The sequence below is a fragment of the Capricornis sumatraensis genome, chromosome 2 (genome assembly GCF_032405125.1).
Source record: "Capricornis sumatraensis isolate serow.1 chromosome 2, serow.2, whole genome shotgun sequence".
In the NCBI taxonomy this organism is placed as follows: domain Eukaryota; kingdom Metazoa; phylum Chordata; class Mammalia; order Artiodactyla; family Bovidae; genus Capricornis; species Capricornis sumatraensis.
Genome location: NC_091070.1, coordinates 131,904,519 through 131,920,126, shown reverse-complemented (window position 1 = coordinate 131,920,126; position 15,608 = coordinate 131,904,519). Strand labels below are relative to the sequence as shown.

General features: G+C 38.6%; 1 protein-coding gene across 1 annotated transcript in view; it reads left to right on the top strand.

Moving 5' to 3' along the window:
• The window catches only part of CAPZA1 (capping actin protein of muscle Z-line subunit alpha 1), a 42,253-nt gene extending 31,885 nt beyond the window's left edge, over nt 1–10,368 (top strand). The window contains exons 6-10 of the mRNA XM_068963862.1: nt 2,414–2,493; nt 3,077–3,155; nt 5,893–5,964; nt 7,796–7,858; nt 8,786–10,368. Coding sequence (XP_068819963.1) covers nt 2,414–2,493; nt 3,077–3,155; nt 5,893–5,964; nt 7,796–7,858; nt 8,786–8,926 — 435 coding nt within the window. The 3' untranslated portion in view covers nt 8,927–10,368. The remainder of the gene's footprint in view (nt 1–2,413; nt 2,494–3,076; nt 3,156–5,892; nt 5,965–7,795; nt 7,859–8,785) is intronic.
• Nucleotides 10,369–15,608: the final 5,240 nt, after the last annotated feature.

Below are 15,608 nucleotides of genomic sequence, written 5' to 3'. Positions count from 1 at the left end.
CTTTTCATTCTTAATATACTTTCAACTTATCATTTGTTACCTATTCAAAATTTTTCACTACTCATTTCTTAACTTGGAGAGCTTCCACACTGAGTTAACCCCACCATGTACTTGTCTCACTTCTCTTAGCTAAAAAATGAGCTACAGAAAGTATTCTAACAGTGTGTACTGTTTTATATCCTCAGCTGTTCTGCTTAGAAATTCTTAATTTTATCTCGATAGTCCTTGGTATTTTTCTGTATGCAGCTGACCCTTGAACAGTGCAGTGGTTGGGATAACCAACCTGTTGTGCAGTTGAAAATTTGAGTATAATTTATAGGAGGCCTTCCATGTCCAGGGTCCTTTTGTATCCACAGTTCTTCATCCCACCACAGATTCAACCAATGGTGGATTATGTAACACTGTAGTATTTACTGTTGAATAAAATAGTAGTTCAAACCCATGTTGTTCAAGGATCAGTGGTACTGTGTTCCAAAACTTTCCTGTTGTCCTTAGACAGGCATCTCCTCCCTCACATTTTAAAAGGATTAAGAATTACATGAAATCTTTCTGTTTCTCTTCTTTTCCACATTCAGAAATCTTTCTTTCATGTACTTCCATCTGAGGAAGAAGGATCCGTGTTCTTGATTTCATACAGTCCTGTCTACTTCAAGATGTCTAATTGTAACTTCATTTTCTCTTCTGATAAATAGTTCTCTTTACCTAGAAATATTTTTATTTCTCCTGTGCTTAAGTAGGGTGGGAGGGAGGACATTTCTTTAGTCAAAATAGTAATTCCTGCAAGTTACTTCTCTTCCTTCTCTTTCCACTTTCCCCTTCCTCCCTTTCTTCTATCTCTCCCTTCCCTCATCTCTCTCCCTCTCTGCCGTACAAGCAAACCAGGGAGCATTCTGCTCCGACTAGTGCCATCCTCATTACTTAGCCACTTCCTGACTTTATGAATTTTGACTTCAGTCCCTACTCTACAGAAACTGCTGTCCGAGGTGGACTAATGGTTCCTGAATTACCTGACCCAGTGTCCTTTTCTTGGTCCTTGACTTTTGTATGGCATTTCACACTGAGGCCAGTCAGCTACTTCTAGAAATTATCTTTCCTTAGACTGCTATGTCAGTACCTTCTAATTATTCCTTTTTTTAAAAAGTTTCTATTTATTTATTTTTTGGCTACACTGGGTCCTAGTTGTGGTACGCAGGATCTTCAGTTGCGGCATGTGGAATCTGGTTCCCTGACAAAGGATTGGCCCCAGGCCCCCTGTATTGGGAGCAGAAGTCTTAGCCAGTGGTCCACCAGGGAAGTCTCCCTATAGTTATTCTTATTCTGTCTCTACTTATATCTTGTCCTCCCCCTTACGTTTGTAAATGTAGACGTTCCCCATCACTGTATTTCTCTTTCTCAAAAACTTATAGTTTATTTAATGTAGGGGAGGTTGTAGAATTTGGTGTCAGACAGCCTGTGAATTTGGGTTCTACCTTAGCCACTTTCTGAATGACCTTGGGCAAGAAGCTCTACGAACTTCAGTTTTATCATCTAAACATAACAGTGTGTTCCACTATATTTATTAGAGCAAAAGGAAAATAAATATAAAAATGTTTTGTGAACTGTAAAAAAGGCTTTTATTGTTTCTTTTCCTTGGTGATCACATTTTTGTTCATTTCTCCTACACTAAGGAACAGTTGGTGTTTCCAACTCCTAGCTGGACATCTCCATCTGAACTTTCCAATCTGTTAATGACACCAGTCTTTCTCTAGGCATCCAAGCATACAAATAGTTTGGTACTTTCCTTTCTCTTGCCCTTGATTTGCAATATATTGCCAGAGTTTTGACTTGTGCATCCTTATATTCATTGATAGGACCCTAATTTAATGCCTAAATTAATTCTGTGGCCGCCTAACTTTGAACTTTTCTCAGGTTTTACCCTGTTTGCCAATATTGATTATTCTCCCAAAATAACAGTTCTGGTCATGTTGTTTTGGTTTCTGTCCACTGCATGTAGAATAAAGTCCAGTCTTCTTACCTTACATCTACTACCACATGACTTAAGTCTAATCCTGTATTATCTCCCACAGTTCCACCTCATACACACCCTCTGACCTGATGGAACCAGTTACCATTTAGTCATTCATGGATCAGCCCTGTTTCCTCCCTGAACTGCTTATTCATCTTTATTCTCCGTCTCTCCTTATCATAATCTCATCTGTCTTGTAAGGCCCATTCTAACTGGCACCTCTCTTGTACCCTAAACCAGGAGTAGTATTTCCTTCTGTATTCATTGTATCACTGTCTGCCCTAGACCTTAGCATGTGGTTTGTGTTCCTATTCCATGAATTCTTGTGAGTATGTAAGCTCATTGCTTTTGTATAGTATTTGTTGCTTAAATATGTTTTCAAGAATCTAACTTTTTTTTTAACAATAGGTTTATGCTAAAACTATAGATGGGCAACAGACCATTATTGCATGTATTGAAAGCCACCAGTTTCAGCCTAAAAACTTCTGGTAAGAAAGTAGATATTCTCTTCTTTTTTAATCTGTATGTTTATATAGAAAGGAAACCAAACCAGCAGATGAGACTTGGTTTTATAATCTAACTAGATTAGAATAAGTTATTTGTTCCCTACCGCAGAGTGAGGCATTTGGATGTGATCATTTAGATTTCTTTTAATTCTAAGATTTTATAATTTATCTTTTAAATATTGCTGTTACATTGAGTGAAAATAACTGATTAATAAAGTAGCCTGTGGAAAGTCTGACTTTTACTTGGGTTTGTTTAATAATATTTGAGTTATTGCATAACTCAGTGGCCTATCCATGTGTTTGTGGAAAAGCTTCCCATGAGCAGAATAGGCATGGTTTTCTACTCCCAAGATAAAAAGAATGAAAAGTGAAAGTCAAATAACTTAGGGAAAGCTTATGATCAGGCCACTTGGATACAAAACTTACATTTGAGTGGATAGAGCCTTGGATTTATCAAACTGGAAATGACTTGTTTCTGTTTTTCTTCTTTCCCAAATTCTCTGCCTCAGTGTCAGACCACCTCTTTCTTACTGCTAATTCTACAGTTGTGTGTGTGTTTCCATAGGAATGGTCGCTGGAGATCAGAATGGAAGTTCACCATCACACCACCTACAGCCCAGGTGGTTGGAGTACTTAAGATTCAGGTGAGATCCAAATATGTTAATAGGCCATGTTAAAACATGACGTCTTTAAAACAAACATGGAAGTTGATATTTGCTCTGACATTAGAAATAAGGAACAACTATCGGTAGATGCAAAGGGAGCTCGATGGTAAATAGAAACGGAGGTCTCCTTCCCGGGGAAGTGCTATAGTTAAACAGAGCTCTTCTGGCTTGATAAAGGACAGTCATGTGACATATACTGCTCGCTTGTTTTTTTTGTCTTTCAAAAGTAACCTAAGATCTTCCCAAGAATTATCAAATAGCAGTTCTAGAAAAGAAGAAAATAACTAGTTATTAAGAAATGACTATATAGCAGCTACTGTAACTTACTTAGAGTCTTTTATGTAGCTCTAAATGTCTACATATATTTGCTAACTCTTAGCTCTGAAGAAAGCTTCATAAATGGACTTGTTTTATTTATTTATTTACATTTATAGTTACTATAGGTTTTCAACCAAATAAATAAAACAGGAATAGAGAGAATGGCCAAGTGTGATTAACCAAGCAGAGTAGGGTTCTAATGCTGGTGTCGGGACATGCCCCCAGGTGAAGAAGGAGCTTATTACCTCATTTGATACCTAGCTAGATTGAAGTCTTCTGATCCTAAAAGATTTGACTTTCAGAATTCATGGTGATTTAATTCTTGAGCCTAACTAAAGTCAGATTAAACAGTTACTGATAACTAAGAAAGTCAATACCTAATTTAGCTGTATTACAACTCTTGCTTTAATAACAGTTAGCAGGAGTTGCCTTTTTTAATGGTATAATTTAATCAAAACATACATGGTAGATGTAATCTATAACCACTTTTTTCATACATACCTATTACTTCCTGCTACAAGTAGCTGCACCTCTCTTCTTGGGAGATTTTCATAACTGCAGGACCATGTCCAACTCAGCTAAGGCAAGCTGGAAGTGTTATGCAGCTCTGGCACAGCCCTTAGTGCCATTCAAAAGTTGTCGGGAAATATGCCAGCTTCTTCACCCCTCAGGTGGGACAGCTCTAAAGCATGTTCTGCATAGTCTTCCAAAATCCAGTGCTTGGCAGCTGTGATGTGCTCATTAGTGCACCTGATACTTCCTTGCCTTCTGTATCTCACTTCCTCAGTCCTTACTAGTGCTTCCTGAGACTACCCGAAATAAACTATTAACTCTCAGATCTTTATCCTGGGGTCTGCTGCTGGGGAACCCAACCTAAGATAATACATTGTTCTATATCTGTTGACTGTGTCTATGCTCTAGACTTCTTGTAAGTATGGCATCAGCATTATTAACCTGGCAGCTTACTATAAATTTATACAAGGAAATTTATTTTCCTTCTAGAAGCAAATAAATTACTTGTGTTTCAGTTTTGCCAAGGCAAACCTGTAAACTAAGAGCACACATCACAAAAGTTTCTGATAAAACTTTTACAGTAGGACCCAGTACCCAGACCTGATTTAAGCCTTTTTTTTTCTTTTTCTTTAATGAATGAGTCTGTGCATTTTATTGTATTTATTTTTTGGCCACACCGTGCCACAGGTGGGACTTAGTTCCCTGACCAGGGATCAAACCCATGCCGCCTGTACTAGGAGCATAGAGTCTTAACCACTGGACCACCGGGGCACTCCAGGACTTCATCTATACCTTTTAACCATGAGCTCTCTGATCACACTTTGAGGAAAGGCTTATTACTTCATTTATGTCTTTTAAAAATCAGAGTGAGAGTTATTTGGACATGTCATTAGGATATTTAACCCTTGGTTATTCTATAAGCAAAAGAATAGCTCCGGGAAGACAGTTTCTAAGGATTTAAGTTGATGATAGTCATGTTGACATTTTTATTAGCAGATGAAACCTAGAAAAGGTTTTGTTAATTTTGGTGACTGTGACTGAACCTGTCTTGTAAATTCCTAAAACTTCCCAAGCCATACATCTAGTTGAATTGTTAGTTTGTCTCTTGGATAACCCTCTTTTTTGCTAATTGTTATCATAATTGTAGTATCCACTTTGCCTTACATCCTCAGGACTGCCTTTAAAAAAAAAAAAAAGCTTTTAATTTTATATTGGAGTATAGCTGATTAACAGTGTTGTGATAGTTTCAGGTGTACAACTGAAGGGACTCAGCCATACATATTACATGTATCTATTCCCCCCCAAACTTCCCTTCCATCCAGGCTGCCACATAACACTGAGCAGAGTTCACTGTGCTATACAGTAGGTTCAGGACTGCTTTTGTCTTACTTATTTTTGTAGCCTGATTTACCAATAGAATATTTGTTTTTCAATCCTGTCTTTAATCCTCAGTTTCCTGTACCTGGTCAGATCTGCTTAATCAAAACTGATGATATTATATATGGAGAGATGTGTAAAAGATTAGGACCCATTAAAATTTCTTGGTTTTCACACAAAAAAACTAATGTTAAATGACTTTAATACTTTTCAGAGCATAATCTTATTTATGATCTTTCTATTCACAATGCCAAGCACAGTGTCTGAAATGCAATAAGCACCTAGTAAATGTTTATTAACTAATAATCAGTTTTTCCTGCTAAGTAAAAAGAATTCTTAAATTTAAGTGTTCTGTGAATTTTAAGCACCATTTTAAATTACCATTGGCCATATTAATTGTTTGCTCAGAGTTGGTGAAATTGAGGGTGACTGAAGGCATGGATTTGTGCTCTAAGCAGTAAGTTTCTATGTGCTCTAACCACTTACATTTCTTAACTTTCTTGCACAGGTTCACTATTATGAAGATGGCAATGTTCAGTTGGTTAGTCATAAAGATGTACAGGATTCAGTAACTGTTTCGGTGAGTGTGGAATATTTAATATATGTCTCACTTGTGTCTAGTTTCTCTTTTAGAGCTTTTGATCCTGAGTACTGATTCTGCGACTAGAAATGTAGGTTGTTTTCATTGCTTTGATTTTGGCAGCTTGTTTTTTTTTAAGAACTTTATAAAAGACCTTATTTTCTTGTTTTTAATTTTTATTGAGTATAGTTGATTTACAATGTTGTGTTCAAGTATATAGCAAAGTTATTCATATATATATACACACACACACACATATATATATACACACCTACTTATATTTTTTAGATTCTTTTCCATTATAGATTATTAAAAGATATTGAATACAATTCCCTGTGCTACTCAGTAGGTCCTTATTTTTGGCAGCTTATAATTGTTAGTATATAACCAACCAGTTTTGTTGGTTAGTTGATGATAGTTCACAGACTTTGACTGAGAATAGTGATAATGGCTTTAGAGAATTCATGCTGCTTTTTCATTCTCTCTTGTGAGATTTGCTCAAGGACAGTAATATCTTCAATTGATAAATACCAGGAGGAAAGAAAGTTTGCCAAATTAAACCCTATAGGATTTATCATTCATATCATTAGAGAAACTGAACATTTTTAGAAATGTTCAATAATAGTATTGTGCACTATATCTGGAAAGAAGGGACATAATTTTTCATGCATTTATAGTACTTCTTAATATTCCTAGGAATTACTGAGCTTTTGTTTATGTGTGTTATATCTATCTACCTTAGTAGAAATTAAAATTGAAGAGTATTAAAAATATGTATTTTTTAATTTAAAAATAACAGGGATTTCCCTGGTACTCCAGTGGTTAAGACACCGTGCTTCCACTGCAGGAGGCCTGGGTTCAATCCCCTGATGGTAAACTGAGATCCCTGGTATGGCCAAAAAAAATCTAAAGCAAAATATAGCATTAACAAACCCATTACTTCTTAACTTTACTTTCATGAAAAACAGCTGTATTTTTCTGAGTTAAAAAAAGTTAGTGGAAAGAATATCATTAATTTACATTTTCACAAAGTGTGTAATGTCTAACTAATGAAAGACAGCTGGATATGTGCTTCACACATTAGCTCTCAAAAAGTAATGAAGTAGTCACACATTACATAGCTTCTATGAAACTACATGCACACATTTGAAAGTAAAAACGGCAAGTAACTATGTCTTAGTATTATTATGAATAAAAAGTAGTTTTGACTCTTTTGAAAGAATCTTGGGGCATGGCCCTAGACATTAAATCTCACCCTCTCTAATTCTGTTTACTTAAAATTGCGAAAGGAAGTGTGAGATTAAATTCATTTTGTACCCAAATCATGTAAAGTGAAATGTGATTGGTTGTCTCAACATCATAAGTAGCAAATAGAGGAGCCTATGAACTTAGAAGATATAATTGATATGTCTGAGGTCATTGTTTATATCAATTAAACCAGAGATACTGTCAAGGCATAAAAATTTCAAGACATTGTGTTATCTTTTGGGCATACTGTGGTAGATTGGAAAGAAATGTGGATTGTTTTGATGAGGACCTACCTAGATTTGGATCCCATCTTTATGATTCAAAGGCTGTATAATTTTGGTCATTATTTGAAAGAATTCTGTTTTCTTGTCTGCAAAATGGAGGTGGCAATAATAACGTGTATTTCACAGGGTTGTTTTAAAAATCAAAGAAGATAATGTGCACAGGAAAACTTGAAAAACTAGATTGTTATACAAATGTTAGTTAAGATGGACTTATTCTTTAGTATCTTTTTTATTCACTACTTACTGAATTTTATTCACTGCTTAAGATTTTTTAAAATTCTTATTATGCCCTCCATTAGAATGAAGCCCAGACTGCCAAGGAGTTTATTAAAATCATAGAGCATGCAGAAAATGAGTATCAGGTAAGATAACTTGAAACTGTTATTTATAGATCTATATAGATTTTGCTTTTAACACATTTTGTTGTACTTCTCTATCCTTTGAACATAAATATACATAATTATTCAGTGATACTAAGTATGGAGACTTTGCAGACCTTGCAACTTTACATTCTGCTTACAGTCAAGGTTTTGGCATTGGAAGGTACTGCAGATATATCCCCATTACCCCAAAGTAGAGCATCCCTATGAAACCTTTCCAAGGCCAAATGGTGTAAAGCGGAGAAGCATTTACCTTAGAACACATCTTGCTATCAGATGTACAGAATGATTGAGATACTCCTCAGATCCTCACAGACACAGTTCACAGCTCTGGCTTGCTTGATGGTGAGATGCTGAGTGTAGTTCCCAAGGAAGGAGCTTGGTGGGGCCACTATTACTGCTCAGGGTGCACCCTGTCCCTGTAACAGCTTCACTGCCAAACAAATGCTAAACTCTTATTTATTTTTTGCTTTGGTAAAAGCAAAGTGAAAGTGGTAGTCACTCAGTTGTGACCGACTCTGCGACCCCATGGACTACAGCCTGCCAGGCTCCTTTGTCCATGGAATTCTCCAGGCAAGAATACTGGAGTGGGTTGCCATTCCCTTTTCCAGGGTATCTTTCCAACCCAGGGTTTGAACCCAGGTCTCCTTCACTGCAGGTAGATTTGCTACCTCTCTACCATCTGAGCTACCAGGGAAGCAAAGTGACATACAGCAAACTTTGGAAAAGCAGGGGATTACCTGTATAGCCCTAGTTTTAGAAATAATAGAGGTGGGCTTCTTAACCTGCTTCAAAGATTGGAGAGGTGCTCACTAGAAATCTTCCAGCCTGTAAGTCCTTAGGGGACTGAAGCATGCCCTTTAACTAAATCTAGTTTCTGTTCAACTTATTTTCAATTATCTATTGCAGACAGCAATTAGTGAAAACTATCAAACAATGTCAGACACCACATTCAAAGCCTTGCGCCGGCAACTTCCTGTTACCCGCACCAAAGTCGACTGGAACAAGATACTCAGCTACAAGATTGGCAAAGAAATGCAGAATGCTTAAAGGCTGAATGTAGGATTCTTCAGTACATGGAAAGAAAGGATTCAACGTGTGGTCATATGATAAATAAGTGATTTATAAACAAGAGTGATATTTTGCTAGGGCTTTCAAAAGTTAACAGGTTTTCTAGCCTAATGGAATACTGTTGAACCTAGAGCATTGTCTTGATTCTTTTGTGTTTTCTGCCTTGTAATTTTGTTTTCACTATATCTACTTTTAATTTTTTTTTTTTAATTCTGCCACATTTAATGATGGAGAGAGATATCTACCCTGGAGTCATTTTACTGTTTAGAAAATTTTCCTAGCCATGAAGCCCTGTTACTGACATAGACAGGTAATATATTCAGTACTTTTCCACCCCATCCTTCAAAGTACTTCTGGTGTTCAGTGGTTTTTACTGATTGACCAACAGCTAAAGAGGCTGTGCTGCAAACTGTAGCTGAATGGAAGACACATTCATCCTTCTCCCTCCAGTTGCTTTGATCATCATTTATAACATCTCTTAACTGTAGTTTCGTATGTTTGGATTGGGGCTTTTCGGGTTCATTTTGGAGGCCAAGGAAGTTTTCTGGAAATTCCATCATAGCCAACTTCTCTGGGGAAGTTGTTTTTAAATCCAAAGACTTGAACCACATTCCCTACATCAACATGTTTGCTTTTTCCCTTTCCCTCATTGTCTCCTTCCCACCTAGTACCATTATAGTTACAGATGTGCATTTTTAGAAGAGTGTTATCCATTTTTATTACTGTTTTTTTAATATTCGAAAACTGCTGACATACTAGGGGTATAGTAGAGTATAAAACTTGAAGAAATGCAGATGTTGAAGGAATAATAGGTATCTTGTGCTTTAATACTTTGTGGCAGGATTGTTCTATAAGTGAATGAATCAAACAACTATGTTAATCACAAACAAAAAACTAAAAATGAACCAAAGTGAAAAGGATAACTTTCAGGCAGTATCTTTCTATTGTAACCTGTTACTTAAGGGAATACTAGTGATTTGTTCTAAATAGGATGTAATACTTATTCCAAATTACTCTTCCTCAGTCCTGCCTGCCAACTCAAATAAAACTGTGATATAGCAACCCTTCCCAGGTTTATTGGCAGGTACAGGTGTGATCTCAGAATACACAGGTGACATAGATATGATATGACAACTGGTAATGGTGGATTCATTTACATTGTTTACACTTCTATGACCAGGCCTTAAGGGAAGGTCAGTTTTTTAAAAACCGAGTAGTGTCTTCCTCCAAACACACGTCAAAAAAGAAGGGTGTTTGTGTTTTGGCTTTGTTTCTGCTGAGTAATACAGTCAAGCAAGAGTTTATTTTTAAGTGACCTGTTGATTTGTGTAAGCATTTTTGTTTATTTCAAATAAAATATATTTGTATTACTTGTCATTCATACTATCCATCCATACTACACTATCCTCTGTATCAGGTAGTCCAATAGAAATACACCTGTTTTGTTCTTAAATTGTCTGAGTCTCTCCTTTTTGAGCCATCTCTTCAGCCTTTGTTCTCAGGGTAAGATGTTCTCAGGGAATTGCTCTTATTTGATGATAATGTTCAGGGTTTCAACTACTGTAGATTCAGTGACTATCCGAAAACCAGCTTTTTGTGTGTGTGTGGCCATGACTTGCAAACCTTAGTTCCCCAACCAGGAATTGAACCTGTGTCCACTGTGTTGGGAGCAAGCAGTCTTAACCACTGGGCCACCAGAGAAGTTCCCCACCCCCCACCCCGCCCCCCGCTTTTTTTTTAAGTTTTAGGAATTTCTCTATGGATCATACTGCTTTACCGTCACTGGCTACTGGTGTTTTCAAAGGTTTTGTTTAGGGTTTTCCATTTCTGTCAGAAAAATCTAGTTATCTTCTCTACTTGTCATTCAGAAAGCAAGGCCCAAGTAGTTATAGTTACTAGGTTGTTGTTCAGTTTCTCAGTTGTGTCCAACTCTGCGACCCCATGGACTGCAGCATGCCAGGCTACCCTGTCCTTCATTGTCTCCTGGAGTTTGATCAAATTCATGTCTATTGAATCAGTGATGCCATCCTACCATCTCATCCTTTGTTGTCCCCTTCTCCCCCTGTCTTCAATTTCTCCCGGCATCAAGGTCTTTGCCAGTGAGTCAGCTCTTTGCATCAGGTGGCCAAAGGATTGGAGCTTCAGCTATATTCAGGGTTGATTTCCTTTATGATTGACTGGTTTGATCTTTTTGCTGTCCAAGGGACTCTCAAGAGATTTCCAGCACCACAGTTCGAAAGCATTAATTCTTCAGCGCTCAGCTTCTTTATGATCCAACTCTCACATCTGTACATGACTACTGGAAAAACCATAGCTTTTGACTATACGGACCTTTGTCAACAAAGTGATGTCTCTGCTTTTTAATATGCTGTCTAGGTTTGCCATAGTTTTTAGAAGTGAAAGAATCCCTGTACCATGAACATGGGTACTATTTCACATCAACTGTAAAGACTGCTTTCCTTCGGTATAAGTCTGCCTTACAGACCTATGGAAGGACTTTTATCCTGTTTCCCAGTTGATCTAAGCCCTCAGAGGAGTTTCAATGCTTCATCTTCCATTCATGGCCAGTTCACATTCCCACCCTTCTGAGGGACATTTAGGTATGCTACCCTATGTCCTTATAGTACAGATTCAAGCATTCTGGCCTTTGCCTTTAACTTATTAACCTCATCAGCCTGCCTCATTGATTTCTTTAGCTCATACACTTTTGTAAAGACTTAATTTCTTGGCCATCTAAAGTCCTTGGTTTCTTGTAGAATTGGGCAGAAGTCAACCCTCCTTGCCAAGTCCTGCAGAGACTTCCTTAACCTCCTTCAGCAGAATATTTGCTTGAATTGTGACTCTTATCACACTGCTGAAATCAGCCTATCCTAGGACAATGGTTTCCCAGCCAAAAGGAGTCTCCTCTGAGGCCTCACTCCTGTAGTTGAAATTACACTACTGAAGACTTTTCCATCTATCTGTGCCTGGGCAGTTGTGCTTCTGTTGGCCTAGTTCTAGTGCCTGTTCTGTTGTATAATCTCGAATGTTTGACCCTAGATTCATCTTGGTTCATGAGATACATAGCAAGCCTTGGCACATTCTCTCCAAACTCACAAAAGACTGATACAATTTGAATGCCAATACATGAATTTATAATTTAAATAGAACTACCAAGCCACTTCTTAGAAAGTCAAAGAAAAGACTGGTAAATATAGAAAACTGGCTAGTCCCATACAATAAACTGAGCTAACTAAAATTCTCCCTTGAACAGAGTATATGTTAAAAAACAGGGTAGCGAATTCCCAGGCAGTCCAGCTGTTAGGACTCCTCACTGCCATTGCAGGGGGGCATGCCTGGGTTCATTCCCTGGGTGGGAAACTAAGATCCTGCAAGCTGCACAGCACAGCCAAAAACAAAACAGAGCTGACCTAAGCCCTCTGAGAGCAGAAACCAAATGTATCCAAAAGCATTCTGCTATGGGTGTTAATCCTCATTTACTGTGGTTATGTTCTGTAAAATTGCCAGCAAACATTGAATTAGCACATATTGAAACATTGCTCCAGGGTTAGGTTCCTGCATGCTTCACGTCACAACATTTTTGTCAACTGATCAATACATAATCTTGGTTTATGTATTTTTATTTAAATCACTATTTAATATTCATTTTTTATTCTTTAACGTTGAACTCATAGCTGACAGCAACTCATGCCTAAGTTAACAAAGCTTATCTAACATGGGGATTCTCTCTCTAAGGAACATCAGTCTTAGGAACGCTGCTTAGGAACATCAGACAGCATTTCAGCACTACATAGGTTTGGTGGCCATTTTAAGCAGTGACAAAAAGCACACAAAATGTGACCACAAAATAGACCACAAAAAGGATTTTATTACATGAGCTGAAACAAAGCAGGAAGGACATGGCCTTGTTCTACTTCAGCTGGGAACAGGCACATTGGGCAACCCAAGATTTTTCTTTTTGCCACTCTGTACATCCATGGATGACTACAAAAGTTCTGCAAGTGTTGATTTGGGGGTTACTGATTTTAGTGAGTAGGTGAATTTGCAAATACAGAATCTGCAAATAATGAGGATTAACTCTTACCTGCCACAGCCATTCCTTTGGTCAACAGTAGGCTGACCAATTAAAGCATTTCAGTCAGTTTTAGTGCTGTTGCCTTGGGGAGTACAGTCTTAGTGGAAAACATAAAGTTAGAGACAATTCAGAACTGAATTGTAGACTCCAAGTAACTACGGAGTAATGAGAATTACGGGAAAAAAAAAAAAGGCTCTTAACATTCTTCTCCAAAGCAGTTACCTTAGAAGGCTCTAGGTTTGTTCCAATAATGTCCTTGGCCAGAGTTAACTTTCAGATTGCCTTCAGTGCTATGGGGTCACAAAGAGTCAGACAGGACTGAAACAACTTAGTATGCACGTATGCAAAATCAACCTTATTGGGCTTCCCAAGTGGCACTAGTAAAGAACCTGCCTGGTGCAGGAGACGCCGGAGACCCAGTTTTGTTCCCTGGGTAGGGAAAATACCCTGGAGGAGGGCATGGCAACCCACTCTACAGCCCATAGCGTTGCAAAGAGACAACTGAGAGACAGCGCACACATAAAATCAACCTGATTACTTAGTAGTGAGATTTTTCTAAGTACAGAAGGATTTTGGGAGGAAAGTGAGACCTGAGCTAGTTGTGAAAGGTAGGAAGATCATTCTAGGTATCTAGACAGCCACATGTGAAAATAACTCCTAGGGGAAGAAGAGAGTGAAAAGCCTGGCTTGAAACTCAACATTCAAAAAAGTAAGATCATGGCATCCGGTCCCATCACTTCAAGGGAAATAGATGGGGAAACAATGGAAACAGTGAGACTTAATTTGGGGGGGCTCCAAAATCACTGCAGATGGTGACTGCAGCCGTGAAATTAAAAGACGCTTACTCCTTGGAAGAAAAGCTATGACCAACCTAGACAGCATACTAAAAAGCAGAGACATTAATTACTTTGCCAACAAAGGTCCGTCTAGTCAAAGCTATGGTTTTGCCAGTAGTCATGTATGGATGTGAGAGTTGGACTATAAAAGCTGAGCACCGAAGAACTGACGCTTTTGAACTAGGGTGTTGGAGAAGACTCTTGAGAGTCCCTTGGACAGCAAGGAGATCCAACCAGTCAAAGGAAGTCAGTCCTGAATATTCATTGAAAAGACTGATGCTGAAGCTGAAACTCCAATACTTTGGCCACCTGTTGTGAAGAACTGACTCATTGGAAAAGACCCTGATGCTGGGAAAGTGTGAAGGCAGGAGAAGGGGATGACAGAGGATGAGATGGTTGGATGGCATCACCGACTCACTGGGCATGAGTTTGAGCAAGCTCCAGGAGTTGGTGTTAGACAGGGAAGCCTAGCCGTGCTGCAGTCCATGGGGTCACACAGAGTCAGACACGACTGAGTGACTGAAATGAGCTGAACTAAGGGACATGGATTTTTCCAGATGAAACTGGTTTAGAGGTTTGCTTGTCACAAAAGCCACATAAGATCACATTTTCACCCATGTTTTTACTATACTATAGCTATTTCGTGTATGTTTTGAGAACATCCAGGAAACAGGCATACTTCGAGAAGGGGGAGGTTATGTATCCAGGAATAATGGAGGCTTAGATTTCTGATCAGAATAGAGCCAGATATTCAGTTTGGGTATGGTGGGTGGTAGGTTTTTGAAGTGGTTAAGTAATAGTGCAGTTCTGAGGAGTTCACTCTTTATACTCAGGCCTCACTGGATAATTGGGGGAGAAAAAAGATAAAATCTTTGGCCACATTCCTAGTTTTTCCCCTCCACTTTGCATAAGCAATTTCTAAGAACATATTCCCCTGTTCTGTTCTCCCCCTCTCCCTGTAGCTTTGGTTCCCACTGACACTGAATTTCCTGTTGCTAAAGCCTGTTTTTCTTGGCTTTAGTTGGTTGTTGGCCTCAGAAAAGGTACAGGGTAGCCCAGCTGGAGCATGACCTGGGTTCTGAGCATTCTTCACACTAGGTTAGATAGCGTGTGGCCTCCTACAGGGAATGACTTTGGAGAACACCACCACCTTGGATATATTGGGAACCGGTATTTTTGTTTAAAGATTTTTTAAATGTAACTTTTATGATCTTTGTCCGATCCTAGTCAGTGTGTTTTCCTTACTCCAGGTGATAAGTAGATGATGAGGCTTTTTCTAGGTTTGTTGTACCCCCACCCCCTTTAGTTTGTCTTAACTATCCGTCTTCAGAAGTTTCTTTTATTAATACTTCTCTTCCTGGTACCGATGCTGTAGCTATTAACCATTTATTGCCTAACCTAACAGTCTCTTGCTCTCCAGAAGCTAATATTTTGATGAATGGGGCAACCCTTAGCTAAACACTAGTAACAAGAGTAATCCAGCCTGGGGTGCATTAAGTGCCCAAATATGTGGCTTAAGACTAGGGATCGCGAGCCTTTCCACATAACGAAGGCTTTGTGACAGAAAAAGTAATGAACTGTTCGTCCCGGCAAAGCCCCTTGTTCCTCCCTCCCACGCGTACACACCTTTATCAGAGACACTCGGTCTTCCCCCAAACTTCTTGGCTCTTACGCCTTCCTCCCACCGTCGGCAAGCCGGAGAAGGGAAAATGGGGGAGGGGGCGTGCCTCTCGCTTCCGTACTTGCCTGT